General features: G+C 39.4%; 3 protein-coding genes across 6 annotated transcripts in view; 1 reads left to right on the top strand and 2 right to left on the bottom strand.

Annotated features, from left to right (window-relative positions):
- The window catches only part of LOC117965866 (butyrophilin subfamily 1 member A1-like), a 486,786-nt gene that overhangs the window by 273,515 nt on the left and 190,721 nt on the right, over window positions 1–22,550 (bottom strand). The window lies entirely within an intron of this gene.
- The window catches only part of LOC117407797 (butyrophilin subfamily 1 member A1-like), a 422,535-nt gene that overhangs the window by 252,555 nt on the left and 147,430 nt on the right, over window positions 1–22,550 (top strand). The window lies entirely within an intron of this gene.
- Window positions 6,248–22,515, bottom strand: LOC117965825 (E3 ubiquitin-protein ligase TRIM39-like). Of its 4 annotated transcripts, none has more exons than XM_059015767.1 (7): window positions 22,495–22,515; window positions 21,663–21,927; window positions 10,281–10,620; window positions 9,440–9,535; window positions 9,127–9,360; window positions 8,705–8,855; window positions 6,248–8,215 (listed from the first exon to the last, which is right to left on the bottom strand). In XM_059015767.1, exons 2-7 carry the CDS (start codon window positions 21,923–21,925, stop codon window positions 7,668–7,670), a joined length of 1,632 nt encoding a protein of 543 aa, XP_058871750.1. In that variant the 5' UTR covers window positions 21,926–21,927; window positions 22,495–22,515; the 3' UTR covers window positions 6,248–7,667. The 4 variants fall into 4 exon arrangements, with proteins under 4 accessions (XP_058871750.1, XP_058871748.1, XP_058871749.1 ...); XM_059015765.1 differs by lacking the exon at window positions 22,495–22,515 and adding an exon at window positions 22,399–22,467; XM_059015766.1 differs by lacking the exon at window positions 22,495–22,515 and adding an exon at window positions 22,336–22,356.

Here is a 22,550-nt window from a genome sequence, read left to right as displayed (position 1 = left end):
GAAGTTAAAACTTCTGTTAACCAGCTGGCTGCTGGAAAACAAGAACACTATTCAAAAACTAGTCTGGTGAAACCACTGTTCAACTGAGGGAATTAAAACACTCCTCTACACAGAGAGTGCTGACACGCACACAGGCACATGCACACACACACACAAACACACACACACACACACACACACACATAGTACAAAACTATAGGAATGACACTATTGTTCTGTATAAATCTACCTGTGTACAAATGTTATTGTTCAGTACAAGTTTATAGGAATGTCTACAGAAATTAGAGATAAAATAATACAAATGCATAGATTAGGGAAAGTGTACAAAATAATATCCAAGTGTTTGGATATCCCAGTGAGCACAGTTGGATCAATAATCAGGAAGTGGAAGCTGCATCACACCACCCAGGCACTGCCAAGAAATGGCCGTCCAAAAACTTAGTGCTCAAACAAGGAGACTTGTGAGAGAAGCCCCAGAGAGGTCAACAATCACTTTGAAGGAGCTACAGAGTTCAGTGGCTGGGAGTGGAGTAATGGTGCACCAGTCAACCATATCAAGAGCTCTGCATAACACTGGCCTGTATGGGAGGGTGGCAAGAAAGAAGCCGTTACTCAAAAAGTACCATCTGAAAGCACGTCTGGAGTTTGCCAGAAAGCATGAGAGTGACCCAGATGCGATGTGGGAAAAGGTTTTGTGGTCAGATGAGACCAAGATAGAGCTTTTTGGCCAAAAACTCAAAGCGCTATGTGTGGCTCAAGAACAAAAAGGTGAATGTCCTACAGTGGCCCAGTCAAAGTCCTGACCTCAATCCCATTGAGAATCTGTGGCACTATTTGAAAATTGCGGTCCACAAGCATCGTCTAACCAACCTGAACAACCTGGAGCAAATCTGCCAAGAAGAATGGGCCAAAATCACTCCGACACTGTGTGCAAAGCTGGTACATACTTACCCCAAAAGACTTAAAGCTGTTATTGCAGCAAAGGTGGCTCTACCAAATATTAATGTGTGGGGGTTGAATACTTATGCAAGCAAGATATTTCAGTTTTTTATTTTTCTTAAAAATATTTCCCAGCATAAAACCAATGTCACCTTACAATAATTGATTGAGTTTCAGTGTTTTAAAATAAAATATCAAACAGAACGAAATTTCAATGTACCATTTGTAATTCAGTAATATGAGAGAATTGGTCAGGGGTCTGAATACTTTTGCAAGGCACTGTGATTATATATATATATATATATATATATATATATATATATATATATATATATATATATATATATATATATATATATATACACACACACATACCACAGCTTTGCAACAGATCTTTGTTAATTCCAGCTGAATAAATAAATGAATGAATGAATTAATGAATGAATGAAAATAAATCATTCTGTGTGTGCCTGCTAGGGGATGCTGCGACCCCAAAAAGTCAGTCACAACAATAATAATAATAATAATAATAATAATAATAAACTAAACTAAAGAAAATAAATCAAACATATTTGTCTACTGCTTTACCTTTCTATATGAATCTGTGTATATATCAGTTTATCATCACACAATGAAACTTATCTAGAATTGTCTTTATTTTGCCATGTTCTTACCATGGTTTTCTTTTACAGTTAACTTTTCTAAGGAGCAGAGCAGACCTCGTCATCTAAAGATGATTGAGGGCGTGTTTGGTATCAAGCTGCTCAGCTCAATCTCCCCTTTTCAGAATCCCCTCTTGTCAGTTTAACAGGGGGTGCAGGGCTGCATGCCAGTATTCAGGCTCAATTTAAACCCTGCCTGCCTTCACTTCCTCTCACTAACCACACACACGTATTTCCTTCTCAGAAATGAACGCAGAGCAGAGCTGACTGCTTCCCAGCAAAAAAAGAGAAGTGTGTTCTGTTTTTGAGATGACCTCTGCAATGAACAGCACTGTGAGCTCCACTTTGTATCTATAATACAGATCTATCTAGAGATCAATCTACAGTAAACCCTGTATACACACACTCATCTGCAGTGAACAGCACTGTGAGCTCCACTTTGTATCTATAATACAGATCTATCTAGAGATCAATCTACAGTAAACCCTGTATACACACACTCATCTGCAGTGAACAGCACTGTGAGCTCCACTTTGTATCTATAATACAGATCTATCTAGAGATCAATCTACAGTAAACCCTGTATTTAAACACACTCATCTGCAGTGAACAGCACTGTGAGCTCCACTTTGTATCTATAATACAGATCTATCTCGAGATCAATCTACAGTAAACCCTGTATTTAATCACACTCATCTGCAGTGAACAGCACTGTGAGCTCCACTTTGTATCTATAATACAGATCTATCTAGAGATCAATCTACAGTAAACCCTGTATACACACACTCATCTGCAGTGAACAGCACTGTGAGCTCCACTTTGTATCTATAATACAGATCTATCTAGAGATCAATCTACAGTAAACCCTGTATTTACACACACTCATCTGCAGTGAACAGCACTGTGAGCTCCACTTTGTATCTATAATACAGATCTATCTAGAGATCTGTATCTACAGTAAACCCTGTATTTACACACACTCATCTGCAGTGAACAGCACTGTGAGCTCCACTTTGTATCTATAATACAGATCTATCTAGAGATCTGTATCTACAGTAAACCCTGTATTTACACACACTCATCTGCAGTGAACAGCACTGTGAGCTCCACTTTGTATCTATAATACAGATCTATCTAGAGATCTGTATCTACAGTAAACCCTGTATTTACACACACTCATCTGCAGTGAACAGCACTGTGAGCTCCACTTTGTATCTATAATACAGATCTATCTAGAGATCTGTATCTACAGTAAACCCTGTATTTACACACACTCATCTGCAGTGAACAGCACTCTGAGCTCCACTTTGTATCTATAATACAGATCTATCTAGAGATCTGTATCTACAGTAAACCCTGTATTTACACACACTCATCTGCAGTGAACAGCACTGTGAGCTCCACTTTGTATCTATAATACAGATCTATCTAGAGATCTGTATCTACAGTAAACCCTGTATTTACACACACTCATCTGCAGTGAACAGCACTCTGAGCTCCACTTTGTATCTATAATACAGATCTATCTAGAGATCTGTATCTACAGTAAACCCTGTATTTACACACACTCATCTGCAGTGAACAGCACTGTGAGCTCCACTTTGTATCTATAATACAGATCTATCTAGAGATCTGTATCTACAGTAAACCCTGTATTTACACACACTCATCTGCAGTGAACAGCAGTCTGAGCTCCACTTTGTATCTATAATACAGATCTATCTAGAGATCTGTATCTACAGTAAACCCTGTATTTACACACACTCATCTGCAGTGAACAGCACTGTGAGCTCCACTTTGTATCTATAATACAGATCTATCTAGAGATCAATCTACAGTAAACCCTGTATTTACACTCACTCATCTGCAGTGAACAGCACTGTGAGGTCCACTTCGTATCTATAATCTATTGTCAATGTAAAAAAACAAGTTAGAAAGACGGAACAGCCGTTTAAAGGGGTGATATCAAACCCAAAAGCCCAAGTTAGGAGAAGCAATTAGGCCAACCTTGTCAAGCATCAAGCAAATAGGCACACTTGGAAAGGTGCTGGGGCCCAAGATTCACGCAATTCTTGCTTCTAACTTGGCGCCTTTTTTTGATCGCTTCGCTCCACTTTATTGCTCCACTTGAAATGCTCTTTGTATGACTTGAAGTGACCGACACACACACCGACACACACCGAGAACCATTATTGAAGCACTATTCGTTTTTTATTTATTGAAAGGCTGCGCTAAAACTCACCGGAGGGGGGTTAATAATCCCTGCTAATAAATAAATAATTATAATCAGTTGTAGCCTAATAATTTGATTCTCACACGCACTGTCTACAACATTGACATTTAATGAGTAGGGGGGGGTGGGGGACAAGAGGGGCGCTCCGATTGGCTGGCTGGTTGCAGCGGGAAGGTGAGAGTTTTAGCTTGCTGGGCGGACATTTTGAAGAAGAGAGCGAGAGCAGGAGTGGGAATGTGAGAGAGAGAGAGAGACACAATCATTTCTGATAAATATTCTTTTCACTAAGGTATGTAAAATGTTCCGAACATGTGTCTAAACATCACAACAGCAGCAGCGCCATCTACTGGACAAAACCAGACATACATGTGAAACAATGATCCAGTTCAATATCTACAAGCCTAAACAAGAAACTATTATCGAAGCCCTGAAAAAGAAAATATTATACAAAGCAGTTTGAAATCAAATGTTTAATTGTTAATCTAACCATCTTAATTACTGTGGAACTACTTCTCTCAGTGGAAGGTGACACAAATAAATTATTAAAATAATGATTAAAGTTTTCTTCATTTACCAATAACAACACACTCACAGACCCATTTAATAATAGCAATAATACACTCCGGGGTCTGTGTGTTATCATGAGATATCACCACTTCCTGGGCGGTTGAAGAACTCCACTTCGTCTAGTGCCTCACAACGCACCCACAGCGTATTGATATTACTTCATGATAACACACACCCTGTCGTGTATTAGTGCTTAATTAATGTATTCATTAGGGTTAGATGTCACATTCCTTTGTTGTCACTGTATTGATTTAGATATTCAGGTTGGATACCTCGGGATCCTTATTGAGAAGTCAGCGGAACTCCAGCGTTTCTCCGACCCAGCGAAGGAAGCGTTTGTCCCGAATAACCCCTCCCGTGATGAGCGGCGCTGCCATGACAACCTATGACATCACCCGCACGTTCCGTATACTTCAGAACACTTTGAGTCATTTTTTGTAATACAGTAGTAACGTTTAGTTTTCACAAAATAACATAAATAAGATTATCAGCTCAGCTGCTAGTGTAGCGCCCCCCCTCTCTCCTCTCCTCTCCTCTCCTCTCCTCTCCTCTCCTCTCCTCTCCTCTCCTCTCCTCTCCTCTCCTCTCCTCTCCTCTCCCCCAAACATTCTGCGGAGCAGGATACGATACTGCGCGTGCTTAAAACTGATACTGTCAAGTAAGAACACCTGCGCGTCAGAGTTACAAACAGCGCGCCTATTTCGAGAATATGTTTTCTTTAGTACTATCAGAGGGCTATAGCACAGGTACAGTACATACCTTTTCAAGTCGAGTCTTCTCGTTTTCTTCAATTCCTCCACCAGCTCGTTAAGGACGTTGCTTTTGCACAGAACGGGCCTGGGAGTGAAAGTCTCCCTTAGCAACAGAACAACAACCGTGTCGTGTTGTGTGTGTTTTAAATGAAGTGAAAATTGGGGATTAAACACCGGCCACACAAGAGGGACGGAATATTGAGTTTGTTTCGGACAGGACGCTGTTTGTTCGAGCCAGACCCTCTCTCCTTCACTTGTGCGCTGGTAAAACTAAGCGTTGTTGATCAAATAAATAAATAAATAAATAAATACATACATACATACATACATACATACAAGCAAGCAAGCTCTCTGTCCTGCTGCTGTCTTTCAGGGGGCGTGTCAGCTGCAGGTTCTTTTCATTTTAACCCCATAACTGCCAACTGGCCACATACAGAACAGCGAGTCTATCCCTATCACATTTTGAAAGCTGATATTGTCTATTTGCTATCTACAAAGCCCACTAATAATCCTTGTTGTGCTATTTCTTTGAAAAGCGACTTAAACACCCCTTTACTCCGCGGTAAGTGTTTTTTTTTTTTTTTTGTGGTTGATACAATAACATCATTGAAGAATATAGGACTGATTTTTGGTTGTGCGTTTGTTTTAAATTGTTTTGTGATGAAACTTTTTACCGACTCCTTGCTTCATTATTATTATTATTATTATTATTATTATTATTATTATTATTATTGTGTATTTATTAGCAGTTATTACACAGTATCATCCTGTGTGTATCTATGCTGGGTTCCAATGCAGACTTTTAGAGGGACTTCTGCGCCGCTGTGTGACACCGACATGGAGTTCAGCTCAGATGAATTCTTACAGACATTCGTGTCTCTGTGTGCCTGATACTTTATATCATGGAAAGTAGACATGTGCATATTATAATCTCATATTTATATTGAATTACGCTGTTTTTTATTTACAATAGGTTTGTCACATTGCCAGCAAACGGTATGTGCTTCCCTGTGGAGTTTTTCAAGTGTTTACATCCCAACATTGAACACAATTGATGCAAACAGAGGTCAAACACCATACTAACAGATCGTAGATCAAATTCCCATTCTTTATTAAGTACTATTTAAAAAGAACACAGTTAAAAACAAAGCCACGTTTTGTCCAGACCGTCTTCGCCAGTCTGTCGTGAATAGACACGCCCCCTCACCATTACACACCTTACCACGTGACCTCAATGAGCTCATTAACGAGACAATCATTGAAAACCCGCTATTCAAATATTCAGCATCACAAAGCGCAAGCAATGCTATTAAAACACAATACAAATATTTCAAAACACCCATCCTTTAGACTTCATTTTCATTTATAATCACACAATATTATCTTATTTAAAATTAGATTTGATTCTATGTTCACAATATCAATAATCTATCAATATTACAAGATATCAATAGCTGCCCCAACCCAAGTCAATCCAGTGCTATATAAAGCACTGTGTGTATAGATATAGCATCACTTCATAGATTGAACACATCTACTGGGAAATGCAGCAAAGTATTCAAGCATGTATCTATCAGGGAGAAAACAGCTGAAGCCGTGTTCTGCATTCAGTCCTGTAAAAATGTAAAAAAAAGTCCACAAAGTCTTTCCATCCCACATCATCCTTCGTGGGAAGTGTACAACACTGGAGAACGACAATGCAATCTGTCTTTACCTGGCTGTGATCTGCTGGGAGCTGGTCTGGAGAATCCTAACTGCCATTGCGTGTTCCATTCACATCATGTGACAGTGTGACCTTTCAACTCTGCCAGCCCCGCCCACTATACATTTATATAGACTTGAATGGAGTGAGGACAGCAGTCCAGCGCCCGGCTGTTAGGATTCTCCAGACGAGATCACAGCAGCTCACAGCCAGGTAAAGGCAGATTTAAAATGATAAGAACTTGATATTGGAGGAGCTGCAGAACCCAGAAGCACTCAGAATGATTGAAGCACAAACAGCGTGTATTAATAAGAGAAGGAGATTACAGTCACCTCTGAACATCCCTATTCTTGAATAAATGCTGTTAAAAGAAACTAGAATAAATTGCTTTAAAAGTTTTTTTTTTGATTGATGAATTTAGCACTCCAGGAAGGTGAGGGACAATAGCTCTGGCTACACAAGGCTGGTGTCACACAAAAATGGGTCCCCTGTCGTACTGTACAGTAAATTACATTTATTTCATGCATAAAGTCTCTTTAAAAAAAAAAAAAGAGTCAAATTATTCATTTTACACGGAGCAACACCTGGTGGACAAAATGAGTAAGAAGTAAATTATTTTTTTAAACACAGCTTTTCTTGTGCTAAATAAGGCTTTAAAATATTACCTTCCCACCGATTAGATTTAGCTACTGTATTTTTTCTTTAAAATATTTGCATTTCTCAAAATAAAAGGATAAAAACAAGGGACCAAAATCTCTTCAACACAAGAAAAGGGGAGCCTGTGACCATGTTCCTCGTGCTAGTAATCTGTATTAATCTGTGTAGGTATGCGGGCAGATGATCAGTGGAGCTGCGTTCTTACCAGAGGAATAAAGACCAGGAGAAAACAATGGATAGAGTTTCTCAGTGAAGGTGTCAGTGAAAGTGTAGATGTGAGATCTGGTCTCCACATTGTAAAAGGAGAGATGCCCTCCCTCATAATCCAGATACACCCCCAGCTTCCGGGGCTTCGGGCTCAGGGGGAGGGGGGTCCGGGGGGCCCTGACGGCACTGAACAGATTATTTTCTTCATTCCACCAAATAACCCAGAATCCCTGCTGGGGTTTCTCAGTGATGCCCCCCTTCCTCTGAGAAGACTCTCTGGTGACTCCTAGTACCCAGCGTATCTTCTCCCCCACCTCCACCTCCCAGTAGTGTCTCCCTGAGGTGAATCCCTCCCTGCCCAAGACATAACTCTTCTTATCAAATCTCTTTGGATTGTCAGGGAGAGGCTGTGGTTTATCTCCACATCTGACTTGTTTTCCATCCTCAGACAGGATGAGATAGGAGTGTGCTGTATCACGGTCCAGAGTCACGTCAACTGTGGAGAAGAGAGTGGGGTTAAAACATATCTAATATAACACACTGCACATGTCAGATACAAGCATCCTGCTCCACAGATATAAACACAGACGTCAGGATCATGGAAAAGAAGGCTTGGAAAAATGGAAAATATACTCAGTGCTGAAGAAATCCCTTGTCAAGTCTTCACAAAATCGGATGGGCTGCAGATGAAAAACTGACCCCTCATGAAAAGCCTTGTGTTCTGATTAGGTGTTTGACAGAGAAATGGAGAAGGGTGTTACTGTGCTACACACAGAATGATGACTAAAACATTGGAACTTGTTATTTTCATATTGTGGCCCTTCTGAAAACACAAAACATCTCTCACGGTATTCTTCATAAGTTTAGTTATAATGATCTGAAAGCAGGTACTCAACTCTATCTAATGGAAGAAGAGGAAGAAGAGAAAAAGAAAGAGGAAGAAGGAGGAGGAGGACTATGCGGCTCAAATATTATTTGCACCAACCTGCTATAGTTGCTTTCATCAACTCCACCTTCCAGAATCCCTCGAGGTCGTCTTTGAGTCGGGACACAGCTTCCCTCAGAGTCCAGAAAGAGTCGTCTATGTTATCAAAGAGCTGCTGAGCAGTAGGAGGGGTGCAGACAGACTGGAAACTCTACAGGGGGAGTGTGGGGAAAAGGATTTGTCAGCCAAGCAGCACAGGGGCTGCAACACTGGACTGAGCAGCTGGGGAGGTCTTTCAGTGTGTACAGGAAATAATCAGGGGGACCCCAGAATCTTACAGAAAGACCAGCGACCAAACTGAACGCAAGCATTGACCGTGCTTTGAGCTAAATAAACCCCATCGTAAAAACAAACAGCAGTGTGTTTAAAAGTCCTGATACTGAACCCCCATTCAGTGCATGTGCATTGAAACGTGGTCTGACCTGCAGAAAGTGGATGTGATCCTCTGTCTCAGAAAGCTGCTCCATCTCAGCCTTCTTCTTTCTAAGCTCCTGGATCTCCTGCTCTAGTTGTTCCCTTTGCTCGTTGGCCCGACTCACTGCAGCCTTCTCTTTAGCTCCAATCAGCTCTCCCACCTCCGTCCTGATTCTCTCAATGGAACGGATCAGCTCAGACAGGACCTGCTCACTTTCAGCCCTTTCCTTGTGTGCTGAGAGCTAGTTAGAGGAGGGAAGGGATCAGTGACACGCCTCCCCTGACAATACCATGTCTTTGTTAGACTGTTCTCGCACTCACCTTGAGAGACTCCACAGCCTGATTCAGTCTCTCCAGCTCTATCAGTCTCTCCTCAATGAGATTTTCTATTTCCACCTGTCTCTCCCTCAGCTCATTCTGTACAGACAAAAACAAAACAAAGTGAATTTCTTTTCTTTTTAGTGCTATTGAAGTGTCATTCGTCAGTATTCTACCACACACAACACAGCCATGTGAACTGTATAATAATAATAATAATGTGGATACAAAGTATAAATAAAAAAGTCTGTTTGCTGCTCTTTGACAGTAAAATAGTTTGTTAATTCACTGAAGATAGTCAAGTTATCGTGGTAACATCAAGTTTCGGGTGAGTCCATTTCAAAGCAGATTGAGGGGATAGAACATCATTTAAATAAATAGTCAAGAGATAACCGCCAATGCATTGCAATGTTGTCAATCTGTACTGTCAGCCTGCCAGTCCGGCTGCCCCTATTGAATGGACTGACTCAAAGTCTGAAGCACCTGTTGGACAGCGTTATAGTTAACAAGCTATAGCAGATGAAGCTGTATGAGTGGCCATTATAATACAAACATCAATGTATTCTAAATAAAACACATACATAACACCTACCTTTCTCAGCCCCCTCTCTCTCTCTGCTAATATAACAGAGTAAAAAATATATATATATTATTCTGCAATTTAGCATTTACTGTTGGTCAGGTAAGCATTTAAATATTTAGAAACATTATTTGCATACTAACTAGAGCATTATCAATTTTGATTGAATGTGAATGCCTATTTTTCTGCTTTAATGAATATTATGTTTTTAAATAATATATGTTTTACCATAAAAAGAAATACAGTCCTGTTTCTAATGCATACCTGTTTCTCTGATCTCCCCTCCTCTGCTAGGATAGCAGCATGATTCTGATGATCTTTGAGAGCACACGTCATGCAGATACAGCTCTGATCGGTTCTACAGTAAAGCTCCAGCAATCTCTGGTGCTGTTTGCAAAGCTTCTGCTCCAAATCTCTGAGAGGCTGGACCAGCGCGTGCCTCTTCAACCCCGCGGTCTCGTAGTGTGGCTGCAGGTGCGCTTCGCAGTACGAGCCCCGGCACGTCAAACACGACCTGACCGCTCCGCGCTTTATCTCGCTGGGGCAGAAATCACAAGGCACGTCTCCGAGCTCAGCAGATACAGGAGCGGGAGCGGGGGGTTCCCTTAATAAAATAACATGGAAAACAACACGTTCAAACATTTTAAAATACCAACGGGACTTCATATTGATAAAGCAGATTATTGATAAGGCAGTACATATAATGTAGTATATACCATTTCCTGTACAAATCGGTTGTGTGAGTTTTCTTGATATTTTAGGCATGCATTGCATATTATAGGGGGATTCTTTAGTAAAAGAACTTGGAAAAAATGCTTACATTTTTAAATGCCAATGGTACTTCCGGCTTCGGTGCGTGATGCTCCCACCGTCGCTCGTTTTATATCAGCTCTCAAGACCCACCTGTTCTCTCTTGCTTTCCATGCTCTTTAACCCTGATATCTGCTATTAGCTGCTGTGTTGCTGCTACTATTTTACTTTTACGCATCCAATGAGTTTTCTTTTCACATCCTAACCTTGTATATAATGTATCATGCCAGTGGTTTTCAAACTTTTTAGGCTCCTTACCCCTTTCCAAAAAATCTAGTCTACCGCGTACCCCCATCTGAGACAGGGTCATAATATACCTATGAAAACAGAAAATAATTGGTATTTTTTAATTATTAGGCTTAAGTACTTACTGATGTTAATTGAAAATATTTGTTTTTTTAAAATTCTTACCTACCAATGTGATGGACGTGCCTGATTTCTATCACAGATTTCAGTAAGCCTACATCTGATTTGTAAACAATGCAGCCCATACATGTTATTCTGTATTTTAAAATGAACAAATAGGACTTCAAGTTACAAAAAAATGTAAGCGGGTCATTAAAAATAAATAAATAAACAAGCCTCGATCACTGGCTCAGAAGGCACACGGGGAAGGAGGAGGGCCTCGAGTTCAACCAATTACTGTTCATGGAACACTGCTGTTAAACTAATTAAATAAAATACAATTAAAACCAAAAATGCATGTAAATTATTTCACAATCCAGACCAGTAAGTATGGCAAAACAAGTCCAAACACAGGTTATGCTTTTGAAAAACAAAACTGGGTTCTAATTTAAAACAAAATCAGAAAGCAATTCAACAAAAGTCACGCATTTCTTCCAACAAATGCAGAAGTGTAGAGAGAAAACAGACGGGGCATTTTGCATAAAAACAATTTAAAATTTACAAATACAGGAATTGGGGAAGGGTTTAGGTCGGCCAGGGTGTCCTCGGCTCACCGCACACCAGCGACCCCTGTAGTCTGGCCGGGCACCTGCGGGCTTGCCTGTAAGCTGCCCGAGAGCTGCGTTGTCCTCCGACGCTGTAGCTCTTGGGTGGCTGCACGGTGAGTCCGCAGTGTGAAAAAAAGCGGTCAGCTGACGGCACACGCTTCGGAGGACAGTGTGTGTTCGTCTTCACCCTCCCGAGTCAGCGCAGGGGTGATAGCGGTGAGCTGAGCCTAAAAATAATTGGATATGCCAAACTGGGAGAAAACAATAGAAAATAATTGGCAATGTCTAAATGAAAAAAGACTACATTTTGAATAAAGAATGACAAGTTTTGAATGAAAAAAAAACATTCTAGCTTACTTCACTAAAGTAAAAACAGGCTCCTGTTATTTTGAAATAGCAGTGCTTCAGATTATTCCCAGTGCTAACACCATTCTATTTAGAGTTGTAGTTGAACTTAAACCAGTTCACAGCCCCGCAGCAACGCAAACCTGCTGACTTCCTCATTACATTTTTTTAAAGGTAAACATGGATTTGAAGAGGTTTTTCTGGAGCTTTTTTAATGATTTAAAATCCTACTAAGCCCTCCATATACAAACATGGCAAACATGTAAGAAAACGCTGCAACCCCTGGAGAAAATATACAGTGTTGTGAAGCCCAGGAAACTGCACTATCTCTGTTCTATCTTCTATCTCTGTTTTAGAGCTTGAAAGCTCTTAAAGAAGGATGTGCTCGCCATGGCTCCACCATATAAGCAGAAAAACTCACCAGCTTGGGAAGCTGAGGAGACTTTCAAACGGTGAATTCAAAGTACTGTGCTGACAACGACTGGTTGCAGACACCTTAGTCTTAATAAATGTTTTTAAAACTACAGTATTTCAAATGAAAATCTTATCAGTCTGCTATATCTGAATTAAACGTATGTTTGTTCTATGATTATTATGTTCATGATACGGACGACATTTTCAGTCTTTCAAAAAAATGTTAAGTTCTTCCTGATTTTATTTTATTTTTGGATTTTCAACTTTCATAATCCAGAATTCATAATCCGGATAATGAATTAACCAATACAGGCCGTACTTTACCACGTTTGTCTGTGGGCCAAAAGAGCCGTGCTGAAGAGCTCCGATATTCAATTCTAACTTCTGCGTGGTTTGCTGAATTTAATGGCATGGTAATTGTATTACAATACTAACGCACTTATTGATGTTGTAATCTCATGTAACTCCAGTCATAATGTCAATAATAAATCAGTTTATTTTTGGCTATTCATGTTTTAGTACATTTTTACACAGACACACAACATGCAGTCCAGTAGTCATGCTGCAGTTCTGAGTGAGAGCTCTCAGCTGTCAGTCTCGCAACACAAGGCAGGCACTCACTGTTAAAATATCTTGTCTTTAGCGCTGGATTTGAGGAGAGTATTATTATTATTATTATTATTATTATTATTATTATTATTATTATTATCATTATTATTATTTATTTCTTACCCTGGGCGACTTACATTATTTATTTCTTACCCAGGGCGACTTACAATTGTTACAAGATATCACATTATTTTTACATACAATTACCTATTTATACAGTTGGGTTTTTACTGGAGCAATCTAGGTAAAGTACAAGAGTCCTAACCACTACTCCACACTGCTGCCCCAGAGTAGAAGTGAGTAAACTCTCTATCTCTTATATGAGAAGTGAGTAAACTCTCTATCTCTTATATGAGAAGTGAGTAAACTCTCTCTCTCTCTTACATGAGAAGTGGGTAAACTCTCTCTCTCTCTTACATGAGAAGTGAGTAAACTCTCTATCTCTTATATGAGAAGTGAGTAAACTCTCTATCTCTTACATGAGAAGTGAGTAAACTCTCTATCTCTTATATGAGAAGTGAGTAAACTCTCTATCTCTTATATGAGAAGTGGGTAAACTCTCTATCTCTTACATGAGAAGTGAGTAAACTCTCTATCTCTTATATGAGAAGTGAGTAAACTCTCTATCTCTTATATGAGAAGTGAGTAAACTCTCTATCTCTTACATGAGAAGTGAGTAAACTCTCTATCTCTTATATGAGAAGTGAGTAAACTCTCTATCTCTTATATGAGAAGTGAGTAAACTCTCTATCTCTTATATGAGAAGTGGGTAAACTCTCTATCTCTTACATGAGAAGTGAGTAAACTCTCTATCTCTTATATGAGAAGTGAGTAAACTCTCTATCTCTTATATGAGAAGTGGGTAAACTCTCTATCTCTTATATGAGAAGTGAGTAAACTCTCTCTCTCTTATATGAGAAGTGAGTAAACTCTCTATCTCTTACATGAGAAGTGAGTAAACTCTCTATCTCTTATATGAGAAGTGAGTAAACTCTCTATCTCTTATATGAGAAGTGGGTAAACTCTCTATCTCTTATATGAGAAGTGAGTAAACTCTCTATCTCTTATATGAGAAGTGAGTAAACTCTCTATCTCTTATATGAGAAGTGAGTAAACTCTCTATCTCTTATATGAGAAGTGAGTAAACTCTCTATCTCTTATATGAGAAGTGAGTAAACTCTCTATCTCTTACATGAGAAGTGAGTAAACTCTCTATCTCTTACATGAGAAGTGAGTAAACTCTCTATCTCTTATATGAGAAGTGAGTAAACTCTCTATCTCTTATATGAGAAGTGAGTAAACTCTCTATCTCTTATATGAGAAGTGAGTAAACTCTCTATCTCTTATATGAGAAGTGAGTAAACTCTCTATCTCTTATATGAGAAGTGAGTAAACTCTCTATCTCTTACATGAGAAGTGAGTAAACTCTCTATCTCTTACATGAGAAGTGAGTAAACTCTCTATCTCTTATATGAGAAGTGAGTAAACTCTCTATCTCTTATATGAGAAGTGAGTAAACTCTCTATCTCTTATATGAGAAGTGAGTAAACTCTCTATCTCTTATATGAGAAGTGAGTAAACTCTCTATCTCTTATATGAGAAGTGAGTAAACTCTCTATCTCTTACATGAGAAGTGAGTAAACTCTCTATCTCTTATATGAGAAGTGAGTAAACTCTCTATCTCTTACATGAGAAGTGGGTAAACTCTCTATCTCTTACATGAGAAGTGAGTAAACTCTCTATCTCTTACATGAGAAGTGAGTAAACTCTCTATCTCTTATATGAGAAGTGAGTAAACTCTCTATCTCTTATATGAGAAGTGAGTAAACTCTCTATCTCTTACATGAGAAGTGAGTAAACTCTCTATCTCTTACATGAGAAGTGAGTAAACTCTCTATCTCTTACATGAGAAGTGAGTAAACTCTCTATCTCTTATATGAGAAGTGAGTAAACTCTCTATCTCTTATATGAGAAGTGAGTAAACTCTCTATCTCTTATATGAGAAGTGAGTAAACTCTCTATCTCTTATATGAGAAGTGAGTAAACTCTCTATCTCTTATATGAGAAGTGAGTAAACTCTCTATCTCTTATATGAGAAGTGAGTAAACTCTCTATCTCTTACATGAGAAGTGAGTAAACTCTCTATCTCTTATATGAGAAGTGAGTAAACTCTCTATCTCTTACATGAGAAGTGGGTAAACTCTCTATCTCTTACATGAGAAGTGAGTAAACTCTCTATCTCTTACATGAGAAGTGAGTAAACTCTCTATCTCTTATATGAGAAGTGAGTAAACTCTCTATCTCTTACATGAGAAGTGAGTAAACTCTCTATCTCTTATATGAGAAGTGAGTAAACTCTCTATCTCTTACATGAGAAGTGGGTAAACTCTCTATCTCTTACATGAGAAGTGAGTAAACTCTCTATCTCTTACATGAGAAGTGAGTAAACTCTCTATCTCTTATATGAGAAGTGAGTAAACTCTCTATCTCTTATATGAGAAGTGAGTAAACTCTCTATCTCTTATATGAGAAGTGAGTAAACTCTCTATCTCTTATATGAGAAGTGAGTAAACTCTCTATCTCTTACATGAGAAGTGAGTAAACTCTATCTCTTATATGAGAAGTGAGTAAACTCTCTATCTCTTACATGAGAAGTGGGTAAACTCTCTATCTCTTACATGAGAAGTGAGTAAACTCTCTATCTCTTACATGAGAAGTGAGTAAACTCTCTATCTCTTATATGAGAAGTGAGTAAACTCTCTATCTCTTACATGAGAAGTGAGTAAACTCTCTATCTCTTACATGAGAAGTGGGTAAACTCTCTATCTCTTACATGAGAAGTGAGTAAACTCTCTATCTCTTACATGAGAAGTGGGTAAACTCTCTATCTCTTATATGAGAAGTGAGTAAACTCTCTATCTCTTATATGAGAAGTGAGTAAACTCTCTATCTCTTATATGAGAAGTGAGTAAACTCTCTATCTCTTATATGAGAAGTGAGTAAACTCTCTATCTCTTACATGAGAAGTGAGTAAACTCTCTATCTCTTATATGAGAAGTGAGTAAACTCTCTATCTCTTACATGAGAAGTGGGTAAACTCTATCTCTTACATGAGAAGTGAGTAAACTCTCTATCTCTTACATGAGAAGTGAGTAAACTCTCTATCTCTTATATGAGAAGTGAGTAAACTCTCTATCTCTTACATGAGAAGTGAGTAAACTCTCTATCTCTTACATGAGAAGTGGGTAAACTCTCTATCTCTTACATGAGAAGTGAGTAAACTCTCTATCTCTTACATGAGAAGTGGGTAAACTCTCTATCTCTTACATGAGAAGTGGGTAAACTCTCTATCTCTTACATGAGAAGTGAGTAAACTCTCTATCTCTTACATGAGAAGTGGGTAAACTCTCTCTCTCTCTTACATGAGAAGTGAGTAAACTCTCTATCTCTTACATGAGAAGTGGGTAAACTCTCTATCTCTTACATGAGAAGTGAGTAAACTCTCTATCTCTTACATGAGAAGTGGGTAAACTCTCTCTCTCTCTTACATGAGAAGTGAGTAAACTCTCTATCTCTTACATGAGAAGTGGGTAAACTCTCTCTCTCTCTTACATGAGAAGTGGGTAAACTCTCTATCTCTTACATGAGAAGTGAGTAAACTCTCTATCTCTTACATGAGAAGTGGGTAAACTCTCTCTCTCTCTTACATGAGAAGTGGGTAAACTCTCTCTCTCTCTTACATGAGAAGTGGGTAAACTCTCTCTCTCTCTTACATGAGAAGTGGGTAAACTCTCTCTCTCTCTTACATGAGAAGTGAGTAAACTCTCTCTCTCTCTTACATGAGAAGTGAGTAAACTCTCTATCTCTTACATGAGAAGTGGGTAAACTCTCTCTCTCTCTTACATGAGAAGTGGGTAAACTCTCTATCTCTTACATGAGAAGTGAGTAAACTCTCTATCTCTTATATGAGAAGTGAGTAAACTCTCTCTCTCTCTTACATGAGAAGTGAGTAAACTCTCTATCTCTTACATGAGAAGTGGGTAAACTCTCTCTCTCTCTTACATGAGAAGTGGGTAAACTCTCTCTCTCTCTTACATGAGAAGTGGGTAAACTCTCTCTCTCTCTTACATGAGAAGTGAGTAAACTCTCTATCTCTTACATGAGAAGTGGGTAAACTCTCTCTCTCTCTTATATGAGAAGTGAGTAAACTCTCTATCTCTTACATGAGAAGTGAGTAAACTCTCTATCTCTTATATGAGAAGTGAGTAAACTCTCTATCTCTTACATGAGAAGTGGGTAAACTCTCTCTCTCTCTTACATGAGAAGTGGGTAAACTCTCTCTCTCTCTTACATGAGAAGTGAGTAAACTCTCTATCTCTTACATGAGAAGTGAGTAAACTCTCTATCTCTTACATGAGAAGTGAGTAAACTCTCTATCTCTTACATGAGAAGTGGGTAAACTCTCTCTCTCTCTTACATGAGAAGTGAGTAAACTCTCTATCTCTTACATGAGAAGTGGGTAAACTCTCTCTATCTCTTACATGAGAAGTGGGTAAACTCTCTATCTCTTACATGAGAAGTGAGTAAACTCTCTATCTCTTACATGAGAAGTGGGTAAACTCTCTCTATCTCTTACATGAGAAGTGGGTAAACTCTCTCTATCTCTTACATGAGAAGTGGGTAAACTCTCTATCTCTTACATGAGAAGTGAGTAAACTCTCTATCTCTTACATGAGAAGTGGGTAAACTCTCTCTATCTCTTACATGAGAAGTGAGTAAACTCTCTATCTCTTACATGAGAAGTGGGTAAACTCTCTATCTCTTACATGAGAAGTGAGTAAACTCTCTCTCTCTTACATGAGAAGTGAGTAAACTCTCTATCTCTTACATGAGAAGTGGGTAAACTCTCTATCTCTTACATGAGAAGTGAGTAAACTCTCTATCTCTTACATGAGAAGTGGGTAAACTCTCTCTATCTCTTACATGAGAAGTGGGTAAACTCTCTCTATCTCTTACATGAGAAGTGGGTAAACTCTCTATCTCTTACATGAGAAGTGAGTAAACTCTCTATCTCTTACATGAGAAGTGGGTAAACTCTCTCTATCTCTTACATGAGAAGTGAGTAAACTCTCTATCTCTTACATGAGAAGTGGGTAAACTCTCTATCTCTTACATGAGAAGTGAGTAAACTCTCTATCTCTTATATGAGAAGTGGGTAAACTCTCTATCTCTTACATGAGAAGTGGGTAAACTCTCTATCTCTTACATGAGAAGTGGGTAAACTCTCTATCTCTTACATGAGAAGTGAGTAAACTCTGTATCCCTTATATGAGAAGTGGGTAAACTCTCTATCTCTTATATGAGAAGTGAGTAAACTCTCTATCTCTTACATGAGAAGTGAGTAAACTCTCTATCTCTTACATGAGAAGTGAGTAAACTCTCTATCTCTTACATGAGAAGTGGGTAAACTCTCTATCTCTTATATGAGAAGTGAGTAAACTCTCTATCTCTTATATGAGAAGTGAGTAAACTCTCTATCTCTTATATGAGAAGTGAGTAAACTCTCTCTATCTCTTACATGAGAAGTGAGTAAACTCTCTATCTCTTACATGAGAAGTGGGTAAACTCTCTATCTCTTATATGAGAAGTGAGTAAACTCTCTATCTCTTATATGAGAAGTGAGTAAACTCTCTATCTCTTATATGAGAAGTGAGTAAACTCTCTCTATCTCTTATATGAGAAGTGAGTAAACTCTCTCTCTCTTATATGAGAAGTGAGTAAACTCTGTATCCCTTATATGAGAAGTGAGTAAACTCTCTATCTCTTATATGAGAAGTGGGTAAACTCTCTATCTCTTATATGAGAAGTGAGTAAACTCTCTATCTCTTATATGAGAAGTGGGTAAACGCTATATCTCTTATATGAGAAGTGGGTAAACGCTATATTGCCCAAATTCAAAGTGGGTAAACGCCGTTTACCTGCATGTATCCTCGACTACATCACTGTACCTAGCCTATATTTAATTAATATTTTGTAGTATCCAAACTGCCTCTCTTCTGTAGTAAACAGTGCATTTCGGACTGTGGGTCAAACCAATGTTCGTGTAGGGTGCGTTTTACTGATTTTTATTTTTTTTTTTTTTTTTTTTTTTAATCAATGTTGGACTTACGGCGTCTTCTGAATGACTCTGTTTTTTGTATTACATTTTAAACTGTTTAAAAGGCTAAACCATAACAAAACATATAACAGTGTGTATACACTGAGCAAAAAATAGAGTGACAAAATATATAGCTTGCCTCCCCTGTGCTCCATGGGTTAGGTGCCTATGGTCTCAATCAAGTTACAGTTCAACAGGAGAAAGATACGGTATACTGAAAGGTCACAAAAGAAAGTGTGAAAACATTTTACAGTTTTCCACGATCAAAAATATCCCCTCCCAGACAGATGTTTTGGGGATTTCTTTTTCTGCTGTTGCGGTTGCTGGGTTACACGTTCCCTGATGCTGTTGCGGTTGCTGGGTTACACGTTCCCTGATGCTGTTGCGGTTGCTGGGTTACACGTTCCCTGATGCTGTTGCGGTTGCTGGGTTACACGTTCCCTGATGCTGTTGCGGTTGCTGGGTTACACGTTCCCTGATGCTGTTGCGGTTGCTGGGTTACACGTTCCCTGATGCTGTTGCGGTTGCTGGGTTACACGTTCCCTGATGCTGTTGCGGTTGCTGGGTTACACGTTCCCTGATGCTGTTGCGGTTGCTGGGTTACACGTTCCCTGATGCTGTTGCGGTTGCTGGGTTACACGTTCCCTGATGCTGTTGCGGTTGCTGGGTTACACGTTCCCTGATGCTGTTGCGGTTGCTGGGTTACACGTTCCCTGATGCTGTTGCGGTTGCTGGGTTACACGTTCCCTGATGCTGTTGCGGTTGCTGGGTTACACGTTCCCTGATGCTGTTGCGGTTGCTGGGTTACACGTTCCCTGATGCTGTTGCGGTTGCTGGGTTACACGTTCCCTGATGCTGTTGCGGTTGCTGGGTTACACGTTCCCTGATGCTGTTGCGGTTGCTGGGTTACACGTTCCCTGATGCTTTTGCGGTTGCTGGGTTACACGTTCCCTGATGCTGTTGCGGTTGCTGGGTTACATATTCCCTGATGCTGTTGCTGGATTACATGTTGTCTGATGCTGTTGTGTCGTGCTTGCTATGCCAGGATGTGTGATGCCGTGAGTGAGTGAGTGAGTGAGTGAGTGAAACGCCACCTGAAGTATTATACAGGACACAGCACAATAAACAAGCTCTGTGGTTAATCTACAACAACACTGTTTTGTGGCAGTTTCGACCAATACAACAGCGCAATTGAGTTTGGATCTTTGTAAATTCATATTTATTTCATGTTTTATTTTTTCCTCAAATTGAGGGTAGTAAATTTGGGCTGCGTCTTAAATTCGAAGGAATACGGTATATATTTTTTTATTTGCACAAAGCTGCAAATTATATATATATTACACACACAAAACAACGCACACACGCACAGACACACACACACACACACACACACAATACACACACAATAAACACACACACACACACACACAAAACAAACAAACAAAAACACACATCAAAATGTCACAGGCAACCCAAACAGAGGGTACAGTCGACTCAATCTGACAAACGGTTAGCAAAGAAAAGACCAATTAAATATACTGGTTTAAAACGTAGAACAGAAACAAAATGCAGGCATTCATAAACAAATACTGGAAAAGTATGTAAATACCAGAGCTTTGTAGACAACTAGGCTGTAATAGAAGTTTAAAAAGGTATTTCCCCCTCGGCTGCAGTTTGGATTGAAGTGTAAATAAAGAGTAGTGTCTTCTGAAAAATAAAAAGCCAGAGAAATGTGCTTATGTGTGCGTTTAATCAATCTGACCCTGTGTTTCATCTCTTCATCTGGTAATCATAACATATATACTTCGTATCTATAGATTTGTTCTCTACCGTAGTTTTTGTTCCTGTTCCTGATTGTTAATTACAGCAGCAGTGAATCACAGCCCCATTTCAGGTAACAAAATACATCAAGTGCATGCACAGAAAATGACAGACATGGTGCTAATGAAGTGGTGGTTTCCTAATACCATATATTTAGTTTATAAAATAGTAGCAGATCAGAGCAACTTAAATAACGAATCACTTTGAACAGTCAGATAGGGGGTGACACGCATTTTAATGAAGTATACGCTGAAGCAGAGTGTGAGGTAAGTAAAGTTCCACGTCAGCACCACGTTTTAAAATGTATTCAAAATCACCAATGAAAAACACATATTACATTTTAAGTACATAGCGATATTTTAAACATAGCTTCCAACGCAAGGGTTTCGCCTCGTTCCATAACACAGTATCAGAACAGTAATAGTTTGGAGAGGCTGTCATTGCACGTCAAAGTTACAAAGAGTAGGCCTTTACCGATTTCGAGAATATATTTTCTTTAGTACTATCAGAGGGCTATAGCACAGGTAACGTACATACCTTTTCGAGTCGAGTCTTCTCGTTTTCTTCAATTCCTCCACCAGCTCGTTAAGGACGTTGCTTTTGCGCAGAACGGGCCTGGGAGTGAAAGTCTCCCGGCACTGGGGGCAGCTGTACACGCCGGTTTGGTCACTCAGGTCCCAGTAGCTCCCGATACAGTCCAGACAGAAGCTGTGTCCGCACGGAATGGTTGCGGGCTCGGTGAAGAGGTCCAGACACACGGAGCAGGAGAACTTCTCCTCTGGAGACGTCGCTGTCGCCATCGCTGCTGTCCGTCAGGGAGAAAGCAAGAGAAACTAAACTGAAAACTGCAGGAAGTCAGACTAGTGGAGTTATGAAATGAGTTCACAAACACTGCGCAACGAGGCAGGGTTTGGCAACAGAACAAATATGAGGATAAGGGCGTCTGCTAAGAAAGAAAGAAAGAAAGAAAGAACAACAACCGTGTCGTGTTGCCAGAATCAATCACAGCCGCGCCTTTATTTATCCAAGGCGATTTACAGGTGTTACAGGGCAGTACATGGTTACAATGCAATATTCATATTTAAATAGTTTACTAAAAGTACAATATGAAATAAGATGCACAGCGATTATACACTCAAGTGTCATTCATTTTCACAAAGTGCAACCGGGTACATTACACTGTCATGTAACTAATAAATACAGAACATACATTTACAAAATGACGTTAACATGAGCTCCCTGACTTTGTGTTTCTCTCTCTGTCCCGATGTACCTGCTTTATTATTATTATGTTCTATTAAATGTATCTGCTCTTGCTTCTCCATATCTCCTGACAAGCGTCAGTTTTGTTTTTCTACGTCTTCACTACCTTTCAATCACACCAACGCTACGATTCGCTTAACAACTACAACTCCCAGAGGCACT

The sequence above is a fragment of the Acipenser ruthenus genome, chromosome 51, assembly GCF_902713425.1.
Source record: "Acipenser ruthenus chromosome 51, fAciRut3.2 maternal haplotype, whole genome shotgun sequence".
In the NCBI taxonomy this organism is placed as follows: Eukaryota; Metazoa; Chordata; class Actinopteri; order Acipenseriformes; family Acipenseridae; genus Acipenser; species Acipenser ruthenus.
Note: the sequence above shows the minus strand (reverse complement) of the source record. Positions and strands in the feature narration are given on the sequence as shown.

What these genes read in the sequence shown, in the direction of transcription:
- LOC117965825 (XM_059015765.1), bottom strand. Translation starts at nt 22,450, where the DNA reads ATGGAGAAGCAAGAGCAGATACATTTAATAGAACATAATAATAATAAA. An exon ending in ACATAATAATAATAAAGCAG is followed by an intron (nt 21,928 to 22,398) that starts GTACATCGGGAC and finishes GACGGACAGCAG; the next exon opens with CGATGGCGACAGCGACGTCT. An exon ending in ATCACATCCACTTTCTGCAG is followed by an intron (nt 8,856 to 9,126) that starts GTCAGACCACGT and finishes CTCCCCCTGTAG; the next exon opens with AGTTTCCAGTCTGTCTGCAC.